Source organism: Urocampus carinirostris, chromosome 6, assembly GCF_059441175.1.
Source record: "Urocampus carinirostris isolate Australia breed hairy pipefish chromosome 6, RoL_Ucar_1.0, whole genome shotgun sequence".
Lineage (NCBI taxonomy): Eukaryota > Metazoa > Chordata > Actinopteri > Syngnathiformes > Syngnathidae > Urocampus > Urocampus carinirostris.
The window spans coordinates 5,381,588-5,405,005 of NC_142354.1; the positions used below are offsets into that span (position 1 = coordinate 5,381,588).

Sequence of the window (23,418 nt, forward strand, 5' to 3'; positions counted from 1 at the left end):
CTTTGGTCATTTATGGTGCATTAGTGCCGTTTGCTGGACACTAGCAGTAACAGCATGTTTGCCGGATTGGCTCCCTTTGCGTTTTAGGATCACATTTAAAGTGCTTTTACTAGTTTTCAGTTGTCTTTACAGTCTTGGACCATCATCTGTCTGATTTGATTTTATTATATTGGCCCTCGCAGCCCCTGAAGTCCCCTGGCAGCGGTTTGTTTTTCTGATCCTATGGTGAAGCAGCATTCAGCCACTTTGGTCCTCCATGCGGGCACCCTTGTTATTTGTAAGAGGAGGCTCAAGGCACACTTTTAAAATACAGTATGGCTGTTAACTGATCATTTTTATGATGTTTTGATGTTTTGATTTGATTATTTGAATCTTTCACCGTATCACACTTTGCTTTTATTCACATTTTTATATTTTGTTCTGCAGATGTTTTCATTGATATTTTTATATTTCAGTGTTTCCTCATTTTGGGGGCCCACACTGGTAGAGTGTGGTTCAATGGCTGAAATCCTGAAACCATCTGCTGTCATCTCTATCACCCTCCCTCAGGTCCCTTTCCTCGTGTGATTTGTCTGTCTGCCTTGCCATGATCACATTTTATTTCTATGACCATTTATTTTTGTTTTAATTGTATTTGACCACTGTGTGTCTGTATTACACCTTTCGGGTTGTTGGGTGGGGATAAAGGAAGGGATTCAATTGTCTTATTGTACACTGAATGTTTTTATAAAGCACTTTGAGTAGCAATTTATTGCCTGAAAATTGTCTTACGAATAAATTTGATGTGCCGTTTCTGCATTGTCTAAGAAGTACTTTCAACTTAAAGGAGTAGTGTGTATTATTTAGTGCCTCCTAAAAGAGACAACACTATTTGCACTTCTTATCCACATTAGGGTCGCGGGGGTGCTGGAGCCCATCCGAGCTATCTTTGGGCAGTGGGCAGGGGACACCCTGAACTAGGGACGATTTAGACCCGCCGATCAACCTGACATGAATGGTTTTTGGAATATGGGAAGAAAAAAAATAACTTGGCAGGCACAGGTAGAACATACAAACTATGCACAGGGAGGCCGATAGCTGGAGATGAACATTGGGATAATGAAGACATACAGTGGAACCTCGGTTCTCGACCATAATCCGATTTGTTCGATCACCGAAAATCGTTTTTCCCATTAAAAGTAATGTAAAATCGTTTTAATCTGTTCCAACACGCTGATTCCTTACCATGAACGTAAACATGAAGCTAACCCAGGCTAATCGTACGTTCGTGTTAGCGTAATCTTCCGTACAAAAGATTACGCTAACATGAACGTGTACAACTAAAAAAATCAGGTCGTTTACATGTCCTTCAGCACCCGGGTCTCCACAAAAAGTGGTGAGCGGTTAAAGGATAAAGAAAAGAATTATGAATAGGATTTCTTACCTTTGTGAAGGTCTGCAGAAGCCATGCTCTATTCCCTCGAAAGAAGGGAAACTCACACACCTTCTTCATATTTTACTATTATTTCTTTCTTAAATGCAATAGTTGTACGCACTACCCTTCTTTTTTCACCTGTAGCAACTTTGCTGCTTGTACCGACCTTCTTCGGAGGCATAACTAGGGGTTAAAACACTCCGTTCACCGATATCAAAAGCGAAAGCAAAAAGAAGTGCGCCCGCACGTCATAACAGTTCTTCATGAGGGGTGGGGGCAATCTACACCCGTACGCCGCTCAGTATCGCACCCTAGCGTACCGGTGTTCGAACTCCGATTTTTTTTAACGAAAAGCGAAGCAAGAATTTCTCGAAATTTTTGGTCGAGAGCCGATTTGTTCGAACTGAGAGGGGTTCGAAAACCGAGGTTCCACTGTATGTACTATGATCTCATCTCATCTCATTATCTGCACCGCTTATCCTCAGTAGGGTCGCGGGGGTGCTGGAGCCCATCCCGGCAATCATCGGGCAGTGGGCAGGGGACACCCTGAACTGGTTGCCAGCCAATCGCAGGGCACACGGGGACAGACAACTCACTCGCGCATTCACACCTAGGGACAATTTGGACCGGCCAATTCACCTGAAATGCATGTTTTTGGAATGTGGGAGGAACCGGAGTGCCCGGAGGAAACCCACGCAAGCACGGGGAGAACATACAAACTCCGCACAGGAAGTCTGGAGCTGGATTTGAACCCACGCAGGAGGTTCCCAAGACATCTATGGAGTAAGGTTGCTATCAAAAAAGGCATACCCAGAAATAGACACCAAAACACGATTCGTACCCGTAAAAATTCATCCGTACCCTTAAAAATATTCCTGGTGTGCAAATCAAAAACACTCTGTACAAAACCTACAGGGAAAAAAACTATCCGTTTAAAAACTACGATAACGTATCAAGCTACAGTGTTTTGGTGTCTTTCTTGAGAGAGCTTTTTTGAGAGCAACTTTACTCCATTGAATCTTAGCCCCTCACTTCCCCACACGCCAGCTTCTTTGGTGCAACTGTCGCGCTGGAGGGCACGGTTAGGAGGGCTGTGCGAGAAGGGCACGGAATCTATCGCATGTATCCTCCACCACACAGCACAAAGAAAAGAAACAAATAACGAATTTTTGTTCGGGGTAGGGTATGAGTTTAAGATCTTACTTTATCCTATGTCATTTTCAGCCTTTTGCTGAGCAAGAAAGCACTTGAATTCAGTTCACAATACGGCGACCTCTAGTTGTCAAAAATTAAGAAATGCAATGCAACTGTAGATAAGCGCAACAAAGCAAAGGAATAAAACAAACAATCTACATTTAAAGTGACCAAACCAAATCCTTTTTTCCTCGTGTGTTATCAACATTTTTTGCCGGGTATTTGTAAGCAGTAAAATGGCTGTGAATTAAGTCAGCTCCCTCTGGGTGAGGCTCGTGTTTGGGAACTTACGAGCATTTTAGAATATGCTTTTTATATGTATTACATACATTTATGCTTATTATTTGAACCAATGTTTGTATTACCAACCTGGAGGCTCTAAAATATACACACTGTCCCTTTAAATGGAATAGTTTTGACTTTGAGCCAGGTTGTTTTTTAAACAAATGTGAATATGTTCCATCATCTCTAGTTTGAAGGGACATTGTGTATTATTTAGCACCTGTAGTGATAAACAGAAAACAAGTTAAATTTTGTGGTTTGGTCACTTTGAGTTTTTAAATCTTCATTGTGCTTTGTAGCAGGCCAACCCGAGCCTTCATGGGGCCCTAAGCAAATTTCGATATGGGGCGCCTTATTACTTGATCATTTGCATACCAACTATGAGTCATTCCATGTTCTAATCCAGGGATGAGCAACTATTTGGAGTCGGGGGACGCATTTGGTCTAAAAGTTTGGGCAGGGATCCAATTTTTTCATCTAGGAATAAGTATAGAGGGCTCCGAGCTCTGTGCTAAATTATAGTAACACGGCTTCGTTTTTAGCACAGAGCTCGGAGCCCTCTATACATGCAGACATTTACATGGTATAGTTCTTTTGAACTAGATTAGTCTCATCAGATTGGTTTTAAAACAATCCCAGTTAAAGCAAAATAATATGTAAGATCCCTGTTTCGAGCACTTCATTTAATATTTAGTTTTACCAAAGTTGTACTTTTTAAAAATACATATTTTTAGAATTTCTGTAGTCTGATTTTTGTTGAAGTTAAGTAGTTTTTTTGTAGTATTACTTAATTTTTGCTTTTGTGCCCTTTCTGCAGTAGTTTTTTTGGTAGTTTTTCCATAGTAGTATATTCATAGAATTTCTGTATTATAGTACTTTTATGATCAAGGTTTTTTTTCTAGTAATACTCTAAGATTTTTCTGTTGTATTTTGTAGTATTTATATAGCAGAAAATGTTATCTATATCTGTAGTATTTCTATAGTAAAATATTACTGAAGTATTATTTTGTCATATTTTCATCGTAGAATTTTTATAGTATCGCTGTAGTTGTATTGTTGCAGTATTTCTGTAGTAATACTTCTGCAGTAGTATTTCTGTAGTAATATTTTTGGGTAGTGTTTTGTGATATAGTATCATGAAGTGGTATTTTGAAGTATATCTGTAGACATATTTTTGATGTATTTCCAAAGCAGTATTTTAGTAATATTTTTGTAATTTTATAGTAGTATTCCCAGAAGTTTTGTTTTCGTCATAGTTCTTTAGTATGTTTGTAAAATTTGTAAAAACCACCTCGGTGGCCTTAGGGGTATGGCGCCTTCCCCGAGACTGGGAGGTTGTGGTTCAAGCCTCGGCCGAGTCATACCTGAGACTTAGACATTGGTACCTGTTGCCTCCCTGCTTGGCGTTCAGCATTAGGGGTTGGAATTGGGGGGTTTGGTCACCTAATGACTCCCAACACATCAGTTGGGTTGAGCGAGGGGGCTCGGAATCCCCTCCTCTGAATCAATCTCCCAAAACGAGTCAGAAATGACTCTAGCCACCTCCCACTAGGGGGATATGGCTGTGGTATATATATTTTTGTAAAATTACTCTATTTGTGTTTGTGTAGTAATTTTGGGGTAATGTAGAATTTCTATACTATTTATTATATTCAGACTTTATTTGATATTTAGTTTTGTAGTGCCTCTGTAGCATTTCTGTAGAAGTGTTTCTGTTGTAGACACACGGAAGTGAAAATGGGGACTAAGTTAACTGCTCTTTGAGGCCCCCTAGTGGTTGCAGGGCCCTAAGCAGCCGCTTGGTTTTTATGCCTTTGGCCGGGTCTGCTTTGTAGCACTCGTTTTCAGTTACAATACAAAATATAGCAACGGTGGTAAAATATTAGTCTTCATTTAAGGTTTCAGTTACAATCAATTCAAGTTTTTTTTTTGCTCACACTGTACATGTACTGTGTATAAAATATATACATACATTGTGTTTTCACACATTATTATGTAATGTACATGTTGCTGACGACCAACCAAAGCGTACCACCTTCAAATTAGTGTAAAATGCATGTTTGTTCAACTAACACCATTGCATCCTTACACATAGTACAGGTATTTCTTTTCAAAATGTAGATTGCATAAAAATGACACACATGAAATGACTGGTAATGTTTTTGATACAATTGTATGAATTTGTGATGTTCAGGGTTTTTTTTTTTTTTAACTTTTTATTTCTCACACCAATTTTGACAGAGGTTTGATTCCACCATCTTACATCAACACAAAATATATACACTTAACACACTTAAATAACAGAAGGAACAATAAAGAAGAAAAAATACTATTAATAGAAAAGAAGAATAAATGTTCATACAATACATCCATACAAAAAGAAATATATAAAAAAAAAAAAAAATACACCCAAAAAAAAACAAAAAAAAAAAACAAAAAAAAAAAACATAATAAATAGGGGGAGGTGATTAGACATCAAGTAAAATTGGTGTGATAGGCTTCCATCTTTTCTCGAATTGGTCAAGTTTCAGTTGAAGTCTTGCAGTGATTTTTTCCTAATGTACATTTGCTTTAATTTGTCTCTCCATTGTTTTATGTCAGGAGGTTGTGGTTTCAGCCAGGACACTGTGATCGTTTTCTTTGCTACCAGAAGCATTACCCTTAGTATATATTTCTGTTGACCAGATAGTAATTCTTCTGGCAAAATTCCTATTATGTAAGCCTTTGGGTCCAACCGCAACTCCCAGCCAGTAATTAATTTTATTTCTCTCTGGATACTTCTCCAAAAATTTAATATTACAGGGCAATTCCAGAAAATATGCGTAAAGTCTCCGACCCCCCCACAGTTACGCCAACATAGATTTGAGGTATTTTTATATTTTGAAGTGATAGAGGGTGTATAGAAGAATCACATTTTTACTTTCCATTCAAACTCCCTCCATGTCGGGCTGTTGGTTATTTTGTGTCCCTCTTTCAATGTTTTTTCCCATTCGTTGTCTTTTATCGCTACATTAGTTTCTTGTTCCCATTTTTCCTTAACTGCCATGTCCTCATTACTGAGATCCATTCTCAGGGCTTTATATAGTTTTGATATAACCCCCTTTATTGATTGTCCTTTTGTATATGATATTAATAATTCCTCTACCTTAGTTGGCTCCTTACATATTTTCCCCCATTCCTCGTGGATGTTCAGGGTTTTAACACAACACCAACAATATATTATATCACATTGGCTTATCACTATAATAAATTTGACATTTTCATACGCAAAAAAATTTGTTCAAGATAATATTTAATTACAAACTCATACAACAAAATTTACAGTTTATCTACCAGTTTTTCAAAGATCTCCAAAAATCTGTCAAGCCTCTCCTCATGCCGTGCTTTGCGTTCAAGTGCTTCCTTGTGTCTTTGGTCTTCACGTTTTGCCTCCGCCATCAGGAACTCCATGATTTCATTTTTTCGTTTTTTGGGCCTTGGTGGTTGAGCCGTGGACGACGGTTCTCTCAGTCTTGATGGAGGAGCCACAGATGGCTCTAGTTTGCTCTGGTTTGGTGGTGTAGCTGCACACGCCTCACTCTCTTCCTGAAAAAATGACACAAAAAACCTGTTACATAGGAAGCAATGTGGCATGATTTCAAAATACTGTAAATTCCAGATGAATGAGCATGCCTGATTAAAAGCCGCATGCTCAAATGTAAGAACGAAACACAATTTTGTCTTCGTAAAAGCTGCACCTGATTTTAAGCCACGGGCTTAAATAGGCATACAAAGGTACTAATTCACATCCATTTTTTATATTCAGACTTTGCACACCTTTTTCATGGCCAAATTCAGGCACTCTGAAAGCACCTTTAAGGACAATTTTCTAGTACCTTTAAAGGGAGAAATCCAGTGCATATCAGAAGAACGCTTTTTTGTTGTTGACTATGCTGACTTAAATAAAGTCCCCATCTTGCTTTTTTGGAGTGGTTTCCATCTATGATCTCTGACCTTTTGATTGACACCACTCTCAGCCAATTGCAATTTTTTTCAAGGTCCTTAGCCTGCCATAGCCTAAGAATGCCTGTATTGTGAAAACAGGCATTATCTACTTTGGCTTATAAAATATTTAGCCAGTAGTGACCGATTCAAATGTTGATTGAGACTTTGGTTAGCCAAAGCCCAAATTAACTCGCGTAAAGTGAACAACTTTTTCAACAGGTTTGACCACTCCGCCTCATCCTCACCCCTGAGTAATGCAGCTGTCCTTCCCCCTCCCCCTCTGGACACTAGCATGGAAGACATCCCCCCACTAAAAATAACTTCAGCCCAGGTGTGTGGAGAGCTGAGAAGGCTACGAACCAGCAAGGTAGCTGGTCCGGATGGAGTATCCCCCCGACTGCTGAAAGCCTGTGCGTCTGAGCTGGGAGACCCTCTACAGCGCATCTTCAACCTGAGCCTTGAACAGGGGAGGGTCCCTCAGCTGTGGAAAACATCCTGCATCATCCCAGTCCCAAAGAAATCAAGACCTGAGGAACTCAACGACTTCAGGCCGGTCGCCCTGACATCACATGTGATGAAGACCATGGAGAGGCTGCTGCTGCACCACCTGAGGCTACAGGTCCGTCACGCCATCGACCCACTGCAATTTGCTTACCAGGAGAAGGTGGGAGTGGAGGATGCTATAGTATACATGTTACACCGATCCCTCTCTCACCTGGATAGGGCGAAGGGGGCTGTGAGGATTACATTTTTGGACTTCTCCAGTGCCTTCAATACCATACAGCCTCTGCTACTGAGTAGGAAACTGACAGAGATGGGAGTTAGCTCACACCTTGTAGAATGGATTACTGACTACCTGACAGGCAGACCCCAGTATGTGAAACAGGGGGGCTGTACATCGGACACTGTGGTTAGCAGCACAGGATCTCCGCAGGGGACCGTTCTCTCTCCGTTCCTATTCACTCTATATACATCGGACTTTAAGTACAACTCTGAGGCCTGCCATGTGCAAAAGTTTGCCGACGACACTGCGATCGTGGGATGTATCAGAGACGGGCAGGAGGAGGAGTACAGGAAATTGATTCAGGACTTTGTCCGATGGAGCGACGCAAACCACCTGCACCTAAACACCACCAAGACCAGAGAGATGGTGGTGGACTTCAGGAGAACCAGAACTCACCCGGTTCCCGTAACCATCAAGGGAGAATGTGTAGAATTTGTCCAGACCTACAAATACCTGGGTGTGCAGCTGGACAACAAACTGGACTGGTCTGCCAACACAGAAGCTCTATGTAGGAAAGGGCAAAGCCGACTTTACTTCCTCAGAAGGCTGGCCTCCTTCAACATCTGCAAAAAGCTCTTGAAAATATTCTACGAGACAGTAGATGCAAGCGCCCTCTTCTATGCGGCAGCGTGTTGGGGAGGCAGCGTCAAGAAGAAGGATGCCTCTCGTCTCAATAAACTGGCTAGGAAAGCGAGCTCTGTTGTGGGCAAAGAGCTGGACAGCCTAACAACAGTAGCTGAGAGACGAGCACTGAAAAAGCTGAGGTCAATCATGGACAATCCATCGCATCCACTACACAGCATTATCTCCAGACAGAAGAGCAGTTTCAGCGACAGACTGCTGTCACTGTCTTGTACTACGGACAGACTGAAGAGATCTTTTCTTCCTCATGCCATGAGGCTCTTTAACTCCACCCGGCAGAGTAAAGGCCCACATTAAATCACACCACCTACATTGGATATTACCGAATCTTACTGCAATATGTATTCTGTGTAGCACTATTTAGTTACTCTATATAACACGCTACAGTGGGCATTTGCACGTCACACTGGGTATTTTTATATTGCATTCTTTTGGCTTTATTATTGTACTGTTCTCAGCTCAGTGATGCTGCTGGAAATGTGAATTTCCCTTCGGGGATGAATAAAGTATCTATCTATCTATCTATCTATCTATCTAAATGCAACCCGGGATCCAGTTTTACGCGTGATTATCACGTGCAAGTGTGCACACTCAGTGATTGATTTCTGGAAAGAGAAGTCAAACATTTTCAACTTTTTCACTTTGTCTTAACATTGGCCAATGTAAACTCCACGGCTGCAGGGGTTTTAAAGCTGTAAACTGGTTGTCTCCAAATTGCCACTTTTGGAAATTGTTTTGACATACTTTCAGAAAAATGCGTAAAATTACAATGTTTAGTTTTTCAGATTGTGATCCAATTTGGCCAGGGACCAGGTAAGGCTTCGTACCATTGTCCCAGCTGTTTTTCCAGCTAAGATTCCCGTGCTACACATTTTTGCAGGCATGTCATTGCGAAACAAAAATTCTATTTCTGTGTTTTCCAGTTTAGATTACTCAATGTTAGTAGCTCTTGCATTGATTATTTCAGTTTGGAACAAAACTTCAGAATGTTCCCATTCAAGAGACAAAAACATTCCATATTTTCCAAACAGTTCAAGAACAGCCTTAGTTGACTTTGGATTGGATTGGGATTTTAGGTGAATTTTACAGAATTGTTAAGGGGTAAAAAGTTGTACATTTTTTCAGCTTTTTACCAGTATTTATTCTTTGTTAACAACGTAATTAAATAATTATCGATGTTTAGGAACACTCTTGATTAATATTTAGAATTTATTTTAGTCCATGTCTATTGCTTAAATGTGATGTAAGCTTATACAGTATATACAGGAAGTCGTTTTGGTTTTCCTGGTCATTTTGGATTTGTTTTTTAAAGAGAAAAGGTGATTATGATGTAATAGATTTGCTTTATACTTGCATTGGATACATTTGAGAAGTGGAAATGTTTTCTTGTTTGGGCCACAGCTTGTCAATTAAGTGGAAGGTTGGGTCCTCAAGTCAGAATAGTTGAGGACAGGTGTTCAAGGAAACAGCGCCAGGACAAAAATACTGTGGAGAATCGTGCCAGATTGCAACACAGTCGTGTGTTTTTGTGTAGTTGCCATTGTTAGTTGCCAAAGGTAGGGACCAAAATTGCATTTGCTCGTAATTGTTCCTCGAGGACTAAAGGAAACTCCAGCGAACTGACATTGGCACTGATCATACGAAAAAAGAAGTGTAGTGTTTTTTATATTTAACTTCCACTGCCTTTCAAATTGAAGTTAAAACATCACGAGTACGTAGTAAATATTGAAAAATAAACAAAACCTCCATTTTGCTCCTGTTATGCATTATATGAATACATTGTTGTTCCTCCTGGCGTCACCACCTTCTTACCAGTGATTAATTTAAGTTTACAGGCGGCAGCTGGATGACCTTCTTCAACTGCTAGAGTGACCGCTTTTTACTTAAATGCCACATCTAATGCCTTTCTTCTAGTATTTTCCATATTGATGATTATTAGTACAAGTGACTGATTTACAATAACAGATTAATCATACAATGTAACCGGACCTGTGTAAAAAATTCATTCATTTTATTGGTCTACTGTTGCTGGGTACATGTTTTTCCTGCCACAAAACAAAAAATAATAAGCGGCACTGTATTAAAGGCTACAATGTTTAAAACGTAGCAAAAAAGTAGCTGCTTATAGTCGGCAATTAATGGCAATGGATGTGGCCCCAAAACCACATGATTATTGCCTATGTTTATATGTCAAGCAAATTTTGATCAAAGATATCCCTGAACATAATATGAATACATGTATGAATGAAAAATGAACCTATCCCACCATGCTGGTTGAGGACTCCTCCTTTAATTCCACCGGGACTGGTGACGTTGAAGGCTCCTCTTCCTTTTTTATCACCAGGACTGGTAGCGTTGGAGGTCCCTCCTTTGACGCCACCAGGACCGGTAGCACTATTGATGGACTATGACCTAACGCCTCCTGCATGTCCTTGTAGTACTGCCACGTGGCGACCGTTTCCACTCCATCAATTCCCGAGCCAGGTTTCGGAGTTCTAGTGTCCTTCAGGAAGACAACAACAAAGCAGTGAGAAATCACCACATGGTCAAATTAGGTACTTCATGATTTTAAAAAAGTATAGGGTGATCCCTCATTTATCGCGGGGGTTAGGTTCCAAAATGCAGGGTTCGTCACCTTTTTCATGGCCTAATTCAAGCATTTTAAACGGATTTTACGGCCATTTTCTCCAGTACTTTTAGGCTATAAGAAGAAATCAGATGTTTTGCGAAACCACAAATGTATCCGTGATTCACAAATGTAATTTTCAATCCCACGTGTGCATTTATCAGGACATATTATTTATAGAGTAAAATCATGAATATATTCTTATATATGAACAAGATGTGAATAAATATTTTTGAGACAAAGCTCTCCCCGAATCGGATTACATTAAAAAGGCAGCTAATTGAACATTAAAAGGGACACTTTATTATATGACCACTAGATGTTACTGCATTGTGTAGTGCAACCGAAAATGAATGCTAAGAACAGAAAAGAATACAAACTATGGAAATTCAAAGTAACCTAACAGCACAATTTTTCATTTTTCGCCAAGCCTTTCACAGGCTTTTCTTCCAGGTAACATGTTATGTCAAATAAATGTAAACTTCTCAACCTATGAGCACTTAACAAAAGGGAATATTATTACTTAAAGTCATTTTGGTTTGGCTGGACTATTTGTTTTTTGAATATTAATAACTATTTCTGGACTAAACTGCACAATCGTTTCAATAAATATGAGAAGTGGAATTGTTTCCTTGATTTGTAACTAGGGGTGGGATGGTGGGTCTTCAAGTCAAACAAGTTGAGAACCCCTGCTCTAATATACACTGAAACCAAAGGAAAGACATTTTTACGGGCTCAATCATTTCTTTAAAAGTGGTGTCCGTAAATTCAAAATAAAGTAATTGCTGACGCCATCTTCTGGCAGAAATCATCATTGCAACCTCTGTCAAGCTGCGTGTGTGCCACATGCACGTACATGTCTTTCTTAGATGCACTCAAATAAACTCTTGTCATCTTTTTCAGGGTTTGGTTTGGCATTTGGACTGTATTTGAAACATTGTATTTCTTACTTTTACGGTTTTCATCCTAAAATTTAAGATAACAACAAACACACACAAGGCTACATTCCACACCCTCTCACCTCCTTTGCTTAAGCGCTCGGTGCTGGAACAGCGATGAAAAAAAGAAAGATAAAACAGACCTAAAAATATATATAAATGCTCTTTGAACTCAGCTGGACATTGTTAACAAGTCAAGTCATCTTTATTTTTGTATAGCCCTTAATCACGAAACGTATCTGCACAGACCACCATCCCCTGATCTGAAATTCTAAAATATTTGTGCAAGGCTTTTAACAAAGACAAGAAAGTTTGATCACATTACCCCGGTTTTAGCTAACCTGCATTGGCTCCCTGTTATCTTAAGATGCGATTTTAAAGTTATGTTGGTCATATACAAAATCATGTATGAACTTGCTCAGTCATATCTTTCATATTTAATTTCCCCCTATGTTCCGGTCCGGAGCCTTCGCTCTGAAAATGCCGGTCTACTAGTGATCCCAAGAGCCAAGAAGAGATCCGCAGGTTCGAGAGCGTTCTCCATTGGGGCCCGGGTGCTGTGAAATGCTCTTTCCCCCGAGATTCGATCTGCAACCTCAGTGGAAATGTTTAAATCTGAGCTTAAAACACACTACTATTCTATAGCATATGAATAACCTATATAAAGAGGTAGAGCGGTCCTCTGTGTTATTTGTCAAAGTGTCCTTGGGCAAGACACTGAATCCCTAATCCCCCAATAAACAGATAGGCGCCTTGCATGGCTGACTCCCTATTGGTGTGTGTGTGTGAGTGTGTGTGTGAATGGGTAAGTGTGAAGCACATTGTAAAGCGCTTTGGGAGGACTTGAAAAGTGCTACATAAATGCAGGTCATTTACCATTTATATTTTATGTTAAAAATATCTGTGTATTATTTACCCTCATGTAGGTTTTAGATCAGGGGATGGTGTCATAATAGTCTATGGTTTGCAATAATATGTGGTCGATGCAGCCCTTTGAGAATCCTTTGTGATTAAGGGCTATACAAATAAACATGACTTGACTTGATTTTAAACTTTTTAAGGACATCTTTAATAAATAAAAGTGCTGTAAAACATTTTTATAAATATATATTTATTTTACAAATAAGTACTGTAACCTTAAATAATAAGCAGGGAGACTGTTCAGCGAATCAGAATGCAGACCAATGCACAATGCAAACCCATAAAGTAGCAAAACATTAAAAAAAAAAAACGCATTGTGGCGAGGGATTACTGTACAAGCAACTTTGAAATACCTTGTATTTTTGTTTAAGGTTTTCCCATTTCTTTGCTGCCTGATGTCCCGTCACCTTTCCTTCAAGCCCCAACTGAGATACCAATTTCCTATATCACAAAAAAATTGCAGGAACAAACAAATGCTCCAGTTTACTCAACCAACAAAACTGGGACAAAATGTGAATACCAACATTCTGTGTGACTTACTCCCACATATGTTTTGCACAGAACTTCGACTTAGTAAAGCTTGGTCCGTTTTCAACTCTGTACTTGATGAGAACTTTAGTTTCCTCGGGCGTCCCTGAGCAGGAACCAAATACACAAATGTTGGATCAGTTGTTGATTATTCCAGTATATCATTACGTTTTATAAAACATCAACGACTTCAATAAAAAAAGAGAGATGTAGGCTGGCCACTTAATATTTGTTATATTTTTAACCCTTGTGTTATCGGGAGGAGCGTGTTGAGGGAGGTCTTCGAATACAGCAGATTATCACATTGGTCGACGGTGTAATTTAAAGGCGATCGTTACAAAATGCCTTCACAACTGTACATGATTAATAGATAACACATCTGCTTTAGACGGACGCCGGACACAACTCAGAATTGGGCAAGCTGTAGCATCTCTGTTAGCTAATGTTTGCTAGCTTCGGAAAAAACTAAAATAATAAGCTTTTACCAACAACGTAAACACGATGATAATATATTTAAAACTCGTGTGTCGTGTATTAAAATCAGCATTCAGGGGCAACGTTACATTATTAGAAACCTGACTTGCACCGTCTCTTTCTAGATGCCACCAAGAAAGCAGACGTGATTGTACTGAAAGGATATTCGATCAAAACATTACTCGCTGTGTTACAGTATACTTGACTTACATTTATGTACTTCCCGTTTTTTGGCAACTGGTGTTATCCGCGCGTCCGCCATTGCTTCCCCTCGCTCGTCAGTCTTATAATGGCGAATACACAATCCCATTACATGCACTTCTCCCTTCCCCCTCGTCTTCTTCTTCGCTAAGGGGAAGGAGCTACGTCATCTTTTTTTTTTCTGTTTTGCGAGTTGTGACTCACTGCCAGGGTTTTGCATTAGAGTTCTTTATCAAGTAATGATTATTATCATTTTTGTGCATGCTCTTTCCTTTTGTTCTTTTTTTTCTCATTGTTTCTACCTTTACCCAGGCAGTCACTGCCTGCGAACACACTTCCCCACTGAATGGGAAAACAGCTGGTAAAAAAAAATGTATTAAATAAATAAATAAAGCATAAATAAAAAAACTGATAGGAAATATTATTTCTAAAATAAATATCAATAATAAATATTTGAATGGATGATGAAAGGGACACTGTCAAATATTTGACCACCAGATATCACTGTATTGTGTAGTGCGACCAAAAAGGAGTGCTACATAGCACTCTACTATCGGCAATTTACATTGACCCATTAGCATCAGCTACACCAAGACATTAGGACACAAGGTATTCAAGGGTGACGGAACACACAATCAACCTATATGCTGACAATATATTATTTGTTATTTACTCTAATAACAAAATGTTCATATTTATCAGACTACTCCAGAGGTCTCCATTGTATTGTAAAGCGGTTTGGAGGTCCCCAGTGACGGATTATAGCGCTACCTAAATGCAGTGCATTTTCCATCCATCAATTGTATTTTGCTGATTTTTTATTTGACTCTTTTTGCTTTTGTTCTGAATTAGTTGTAATAGAAATATTTCTATTTATTTTTGTATACTGTAAACATTTGCAATGTAGTTATTTAATAACAAATGAAATTAATGTCTTAAATGTCAATGCTGTGTCGATTATAATTATAAACTAACTTAAGGGGACGAAGGTTCAATTTTTCAATGATCATGACATTTCCAAGCAAAAGATTAGTATCCATCGATACTACCATTTATTACTTGGATCGGATTAAAACGAAAATTCCTCAAAATCGCCCACCTCTACCTCTAAGACCATCTGAAATGTGCTTGCGATAATCGCCAGGCAAGCTTATGCCTGTTCTGATCATCTTTAGCAAGAACCACTTTTTACAGATTCGTGTTGTTACTAAACAGGAAGTGAAATTGAAACTGTTTGTGGTGGACACTTTGGTCTTGGTGGTTTCGATTTTGACCAGGGCTCTGTTGAAATTTACTTGAGCAGAACCTGCATTATCCATGGCTTTTACATTCATTCTGGTTTCGTCCCCTCCAGGTTACTGTGATAAAAGATCCAGAAAGTGATGACTTTGGCTTCAGCGTTTCTGACGGTTTCCTAGAAAAAGGCGTTTACGTCAACATGGTCCGACCAGACGGACCTGCTGACCGCTCGGGTCTTCAACCCTACGACAGGATCCTTCAGGTATTGAAAAATACATGTACTCCATAAAGTCTACTGGGTTGAGTTGAAATTTTAAAAAATAGCACCTGGGTGTCTTTGCAGAAGTATAAACAGGCTGAATGTTATTTTTTGGAGGATGATGGATTTTATGGGTGAAGCAAGAACTGGAGGAAAGGGTGCCCTCGAGAGAAAAAGTATTTAATGATAAAAGGAGATACAAAGTGACAGTCCAACATGGGTTCCTGACACAACAAAATATCCCAAAAAAACAAAAACAAAGACAAAATGACCATCAAACATGGGTCCATCCTCCCAAAAATGTACCAGAATGACCTTACCATAGAAAAAAAGGTACAGAGGCTATAGGGAACTGGATGGTCGAAGGTCCTTGCCCTTCGCCGCAAACACAGGAAACCAGGGTACGGCCGAGGGGCTTTCTGCTCGCCACCAGGACAGAAAACCAGTGCGCGGCTGATGGGCCTTCTACTCGCAGCCAGTTTATGAAAACTAGGGCGCGGCTCAGGGGCCACCTTCTCGCCGCCGAGACAGGAACCAGGCGTGGCCGAGCGGCATTCTCCTCGCCCCCGAGACAGGAACCAAAAGTTGCCAGGACAGGGATGTGGGAGCATTCCCTTGGTCCTTTTGTCGTCGGGTCATTCTGTTATGTTTTGCAAGATAATGGATCCATGTGGGGGAAGCAAGAACTGAAAGCAGGAGTGCTAAACAAGAATGAAGGTATTTAATAATTAAATGAGGTACAAAGTGACAATAAAACACATGTCTATCCTCCAAAAACACAACACATTAGCCTCTTTCTTTAACACTATATAAAGAAGACTAAATGAAGTTCCCAAATTCAGGTAAACCTTTTCATATAAAAATAATAAAAAGCAGATTTTTTTTTACAATCATTAAATCATTTGCACTTAAAGTGTTGCTGCCTTATCCAAGTTCGTCCTTCTCCCTCACTCCTTTACCAGCCAGGCAGCCGGCAAAGGACAAGAAAAAAAATCAGAGTTAAACATTTTCACCAAGGTTGTAGATCTTATCTCAGGAGGCAGAACATTCTACAGCACCAGGACCGGTATGGAGAACGCTCTCAATCCTGTGGATTTCTTCTTGGCTGTTGGAGTCTCAAGAAGACCAGCATTTTGTGAGTGGAGACTCTGACGAGGAACGCAGGGCACGACTAGATCGGAAAGATGAGAGGGGGAAAGTTCATGCAAACTTTTGCATGTTAGCAACAGAACCTTAAAGTCATATCTTAAACGGACAGTGAGTCGGTGCAGATCAGCAAAAATTGGGGTGATATGACCAGATACCTCAAAGTTTTATGCACTAAGCCTTTTTCACTCTTTCTGTCTCTGTTTTAGGTGAACCATGTTAGGACTCGGGACTTCGACTGCTGCCTGGCGGTGCCGCTCATCACGGAAGCCGGCGACCGCTTGGAGCTGGTCATTAGCCGCAACCCGCTGGAAGGCGCAGAGGACAACAACAACACCCTGTACCATCGCCCGCTGGACCTGTAGCACTTGGGCACCCCACCTTCAGTTATTGGTCACTTTTAAATCTTGAGTCTTGATATGTAGTTTTAGTTTGTCTCAGAGCTCTTAAACAGATTGTGGTATCTTGGTTCAGAGCTTGATTGTGACTGTTCTCCCGTCACAAGGTATTTCTTTGCTGTAAATTCAATTCAGTCAGGTGACCCGGGAGACCACAAACCTGAAGATTTGATAATTCTGGACAGATGATGTCCTCACTGACTGCAGAGTCTGCATCCACATTGCTGCTAAATTCATAAGAACTTGGTTAGATGCAATGCAGCACCACAAGTGTGTGTTGTTGAGAGGGAGCCGCACCATGATGTCATCACAACATCTTTTATGCATCACTACGCACACTTTGAAGAGGTCTATGTCCAAATGCAATATTCTCCAAAGACTTTAGTTGAAGTACATTTGTATGTTGTGGCTCTGTCGCAATAATTGTGTCCAAGCACACTTTGAACTTTTTGGATGTGTCTAAATAGGAAGGACCAGGGTTTCCTGACTTATGGAGAAATAAATGTATGGATAAAAAGGTACTTAAAACTATATGATATACAAATAAATGAACATATAACATGACAGACTACTCAACAAAATACATGAAAAATACAAGACAACATACATTACAGTATACATCACATTAAGAAAAGACAAAGTAAATGACAAAATGCATAGAATGATGAATCACATAAAATTTAGTTGTTACTTGATGTATTTACGTGTTTATTTATACGGTCACCAGCTTACTCTTAGTCTTGGCTCTACCCTTTGAGCTGGCCGGCTTGGGTGACTCTGCTAGGAATGCGAGGCTCCAGCCAACATAGCTCTAGGGGTCAAAGAGACCCACCTCAATAAGATGGTAATCCGTCGGGGAAATTTAGGCGTCTGGGGCACGTTAATCGAATGCCTAGCCACAGACTACCACGCGGAATTCTCTGTGGTCAATTACACCTCAGTTAATGCAGTGCTGGTGGACAGAGGAAGCCTTTTAAAGACAACACAAAAAACTCCCTAAAGAGATTCTGGATGAATCCTTATTCACTGGAGGAACTTGCTTCCTGCCGAGACCTCTAGCACGCTTACTGCTCATAGGGAGTGCACAAGATGAAGAAACGGCGCATGCAACATTGTGCAGCAAATTAAGGCAAAGGGGCATGTTAGGTAATTATTTGTTAAATACATTTAATTCTATATATGGCAGGATTGATGCTCCAGATCCTAATTTTTATGTTCGAAATGCTTCCAAAAACCTTTGTCCAAAATCCATATGCTGCGGTTACAATGGCAACTATTGAATTGGCATTGTGTTTCCTGATTCCCCTGGCTATGGCTGTCGGCGTTAAAACTTCTGAAATCACGAGGTTGCCTTCAAGAGGCTCAAACCTGCCTCGCAAAGAACCCCACACCCATATTTAAGTGCCACGCATTCCATCCTGCAGCTTTACATCACCTGCTGCTGTTTTCTTCCGAAACGTGTCTCTCTCCGAGGCAATTATTTGTGGATTAGCGGCGCTAAGAGGAGCCCGCACGCCCGTCACATGAACTCGTCCACCCGATTAACCCTCCGTGCACCCTCTTTCACCCCAACCTTCAAAACAGGCAGGCTACTTGAGTGAAATGGAACGTTCCCAAACTCCACTCATTCTTCATGTTTGCCCTAGGGTTGTCCCGATCCAATATTCATATATCATGGCCGATATCAGTCAATAAACAAGTACACTGGTACCTTTTAATACAAGCTTAATTTGTTCCAGGATTGTGCTTGTATACCTCCAATTACTCGCGTAACGAGTGAAGTTTCCCTAAATGAAATCGTTAAGAACAAATTGGCCCTTGTTGACCTCCCAAAACCATTAAAGTAAACCAAAAGCTACCAAACACATCTTCTTGATCACTTAAAATACATTCAAATAGGAATTTAGTTTGTAAACTTAAAGCTACAGTAACAACATGAATAAGGTGGTATTAACAGAATTAAATGTGAGTTTATTATGAACACTTATCTCTGAGGCATTTACCTTAAAGAAGGTTTGGGGGAGTGCTCTAGGAAGGTTCAGGATTGGGAGCCGTTTGCAAGGATGAGTGATGGAGCTAGCATACCTATCAACTTATGTCTTTTCCTCGTATTTTAAACGATTTTTTTTAATCATTTCATGTTTTGTATGCCGTATAACAATTTTCCATTACTTTCTTAAAATTCCGATCTCATATTGCTCATTTCAGTTCAAATACAGATTGTCTCTGTCACTGCTAGCAGACAGACAACGTCATTTTAGGTTGCTAATATTGTTGTATTCTACATGTCTGTCTTGCTCTGAGTAAATAGGTGCCGCATTGTATCTGTAAGCTTTTTTATTGCTTAAAAAGGGTAACTGCAATCATTAATAAAGGGAGCAATTGGCGGAGTTTGATAAGTATGAGATGGAGAGATTTGATGATCCATAGGCACTTACTGTATACCTAATATAGGTTACTGTAACTTTAAATGAACGTACAAACAAAAACATTTAACAGCAAAAAAATATTTTTTGATTGTTGTAGTTTGCATGCACAGTAAGCAGTCACAAGCAGTCTTCAGTGGTTGCATCTGGGACTGCTCGTGATCCAGATCTTCATTCGTAGGGCTAGCAAGATTTTGGTTTAAAATAAAAAAAGGTGGTTGTATAAAGAGTTACCACATTATCATCATCAGATTTAATTCCATTTCATCGAAAACCTTTGATGTATTGTCCGATATGGCTCTTCATGGTAACTTGACCGCATTTCTCATGCTTTACCAGTCACTAAGAACGCCTGAAACACTTTACAATTCCTTTCTCACTTTACCCATTCACATACACACTTACTCACCGCTATAAGAGTCAGCGATGCAAGGCGACTTCCTGCAGAGGCAATAGGTGTTCAGTGTCTTGCCCAAGGACACTTTAATATTTAACCCAGAGGAGCGAGGAATCAGCCTGTGACCTCTTTGGTCTCAAGACGACCACCTATCACTTGAGCTACTGCTCCCCGGTTCATATTAAAGCAGTGGATTCCAAAAGGCGATCCTGCTTTTCTGTTCAAAAGTGATCATAACAACAGTGTAGCTGCCCATCAATTGACCAAAAACACTTTTCATATGCAAAATGTTAAAAAGAACTGTGCCCATTTTCTTTAAAGGGACACTGTGTATCATTAAGTGCTTCGTAGTGGTAAAAATAACATCCTTTTTAAAAAAACAAACAAAAAAAAACATTGATTTGACAAAAATATAAGACTCAGATACAAACCTGCATTTCAACCTGACATTCGACTTCTGTATCATAAACGAGAAGGACGCTTTTCACATTGCAAGTAAAATATTTATAATGATGTGATTAGATGATTTGATTATTGTGAAAGTTGTTCAGACTGTCAAGGAGAAGGGACAAGATACAGTGCCTCACAAAAGTATTGACCCTCCCAAGAATTGTTAGTCATAATGCCACATTTCAAGCTTCAAACTTAAAGATAAAAAACTGAAACATATTTTCTAAGAATCAACAACATGTGAGACACAATCATGAAGTGGAACCATTTCATTTTAACATTTTGTATTATATTTACAATCAATAAAGTTAGAAGGTGTTGCAAAAATATTGGCCTCCTATTCTCTCAGTTCAGCCAACTGCCTCGAGAGGTTACCTAATGACTTCTGAATGATCCAATGCCAACCTAAATGACTAACAATGACCTTTGTGTCATTAAGTTTTAGTTTAAGTCAGTGCTTCTCAAATATTTTCTGTTGCGCCCCTCCCCAGAAGAAGAAATCCTCTCGCACTCCCCCAAGAATAACATGGACATTCCCTCCAGCAACCAGTGGGGCACACCCCACTTTTTGAGAATCACTGACCGAGAGGGAACTGACATCATCGTCCGCCTTCTTGCTGCTACAGGTACACCAAAAAAAAAACAAGTGCTAAAAAGTGCAAGGGTGAATGAAAACTACTACCAAAACAAATTTGTTGCCCAACTTTCCACGAGATTTTTGTTTTTGAGGACAATCAACATTGTTTATATTTTAATGAATTATTTATTCAACCACAAATAGGCACTAAATAATACCCACTGTCACTTTAAATTTTTGTATTAGGCAGAGGGCCTTATACTATCATCCCGCGGGCGCAATTTGCATGAGATTGAGAACCCTGGTGTAAAACAACAAAACAAGTATACAGTACGTTTTTGTAGTAGTGTACCCTCCTGATAACACTGAATTTTTGCAGCCAATTTTTCCCAGCATGCATCTGCAATTTAGGTAAACAATTAAGCAAAATGTGTGAGTGTATCTGTTGCATCAGAAAGCCGTTTGTTTACATGTAAATATCGAGAATCTTGTCAGAAAACTGTGTGTGCGTTAAGTGTGCGTGAATTCAAAAAAGCACAAATAAGTGTGACTTTGTGTAAATATTGTCATGGATTTTTACATTTTGTAATGCAACAAATACAACATACTGAAAAAGAGTTGTATTGGTCTTCATTTCTTTGTAGTATTTGTGTGTGCGTGCATACTTGTTGTGTACATGTGTCAATATAAGAAACCGTTTGAGAAGTAGATCATACTTTCTCTCACACATATGCACAACAGGTATACATACAAACACAGTCTTACATGCAGAAACATGACTATACTCCTTCATAAACACTACTCGGCTTTTACACACAAATTACTCTACTCTCTCACACATACTACTATACTCTTACACACTACTATAGACTCTAGCACACACTAATAAACTCTCTCACATAACAGTACTCATCTTTCTCACGCACCATTAAAATCACTTTTATAATAGGGTTTTTTTCCACACCGAGTGTAATAATCACCCCACCTGTTGCTCTCAGTAGAGTAGTACGTGTGAGAAAATATAGTAGTTCACGTGAGAGTTTTGTAGTATGTGTTTGCCAGCATAGTATCACGTATGAGAGAGAATAGTAGTGTGTACCTGAGAGTATAGTATTATGTGTGAGAGATTATAGCAATGTGTGTATGAGAGTATAGTAAGAAATTATAGTAGTGTGTGTATGCCTGTGCGTGTGTGTGTGTGTGTGTGTGTGTGTGTGTGTGTGTGTGTGTGTGTGTGTGTGTGTGTGTGTGTGTGTGTGTGTGTGTGTGTGTGTGGTAGCATAGTAGTGTGTCTATGACAGAATGTATGTGTAAGAGAGTATAGAAGTGTTAAGTATGATGTTATGTGTGAGAGCAAGCAGTATAGTATGTGGTCCACACAGCCTCATTCCAACACACAATCTCTATATTTTACAGGTTTGTCTGTTGTTCATACATTAAAGATTTACACAATAAGTATTCTCATGCAGGTTGCAATATTTGATTGTTGAATGTAGAGAATGAGCCCTTATTTTTGAGGTTTAAGAGATTTTTGGGAAAAAAAAAAAGAGGGCACTAAGTAGCCAGTTCAGTTTTACTTCTTTGATACAGAGTGTTTCCTTTTATCTCTTTTAGCCGCCCGTGTTAGGTTGGAGCAGAGTGGTTTCAGGAAAGGAAGAGGATGTGTGGATTAGGTGTTTGCAGTACGACAGGTGCATGAGAAATATTTTGCAAAAGGCAAGGATGTTTGTTTGGCTTTTATGGATTTGGAAAAGGCGTATGACAGTGTCGATAGAGAGGCGTTGTGGCAGGTGATGGTAATGTATGGAGTGGGTGGAAAGTTTTTGGAAGCATTAAAGAGTTTTTATGTGAATAGCAGAGCATGTGTAAGAGTAGGGAGTGAGACAAGTGAGTGGTTCCCTGTGTTGCCTGGTGTGAAAGAGGGGTGTGTGATGTCTCCATGGCTGTTTAATGTGTTCATGGATGGTGTGGTGAGAGAGGTGAATGCTAGTGTATCCGGCAGAGGTGTAAAGATGATGGATAACGGTGGAACGATGTTGCAGGTAAGTCAGTTGTTGTTTGCAGATGACACAGCGCTTGTGGCTAATTCTGAGGAAACTTTGAGAAGGTTGGTAATGGAGTTTGGAAGAGTGTGTAAGGGCCCAGTCACACAGCCGTTTGCGTCTGTATCGAGGCTAAATCACGGCCAGAAATTTCTGCCTGTGAAGCAGACACTGTTGGACGCTTTGAGAGCGCCATACAGACGAGATACAGCCGCGCTTTACACGCGGTCGGAAATTCACACTCGGTTGGCCGTGCAAAAAAGTTTTGCACTGCTCAAAACTTTAGACCACGTGTAACCGCGGGCGGCACACGTGGTACACACGAGGTAATGACGCGGTACAGACACAGAGCGACGTGCTACGGCCGCGGCCAGGGCGTGGTTACACGCGGGTAGGACGTGAAATTTTAGCGGGTAATCGTGGGTGGAGCACGGTCATAGCACGTTTGTTTTGCGCCTGTATCGAGGTGTTGTCACGTGAATTAGCTCGTGTAACG

General features: G+C 40.0%; 2 protein-coding genes across 7 annotated transcripts in view; one reads left to right on the plus strand and one right to left on the minus strand.

The window, feature by feature from the left end:
* Positions 1 to 21,497, plus strand: part of grip2b (glutamate receptor interacting protein 2b) — a 194,783-nt gene extending 173,286 nt beyond the window's left edge. For 4 of the 6 annotated variants that reach the window (XM_088337570.1, XM_088337571.1, XM_088337569.1 and 1 more), the window contains 2 exons: positions 15,343 to 15,489; positions 16,842 to 21,497. In XM_088337570.1, the coding sequence (XP_088193696.1) occupies positions 15,343 to 15,489; positions 16,842 to 16,997 (303 nt within the window). In that variant the 3' untranslated portion in view covers positions 16,998 to 21,497. Of the gene's footprint in view, positions 1 to 182; positions 797 to 7,093; positions 7,221 to 15,342; positions 15,490 to 16,841 lie in introns of those variants that run through there. The other 2 variants (XM_088337574.1, XM_088337573.1) reach the window with 2 other exon arrangements.
* On the minus strand, positions 5,119 to 14,130 carry LOC148363617 (uncharacterized). The gene is made up of 5 exons (XM_088337576.1): positions 13,998 to 14,130; positions 13,326 to 13,419; positions 13,139 to 13,226; positions 10,567 to 10,803; positions 5,119 to 6,475 (listed from the first exon to the last, which is right to left on the minus strand). Exons 1-5 carry the CDS (start codon positions 14,095 to 14,097, stop codon positions 6,209 to 6,211), a joined length of 786 nt encoding a protein of 261 aa, XP_088193702.1. The 5' UTR covers positions 14,098 to 14,130; the 3' UTR covers positions 5,119 to 6,208.
* Positions 21,498 to 23,418: the final 1,921 nt, after the last annotated feature.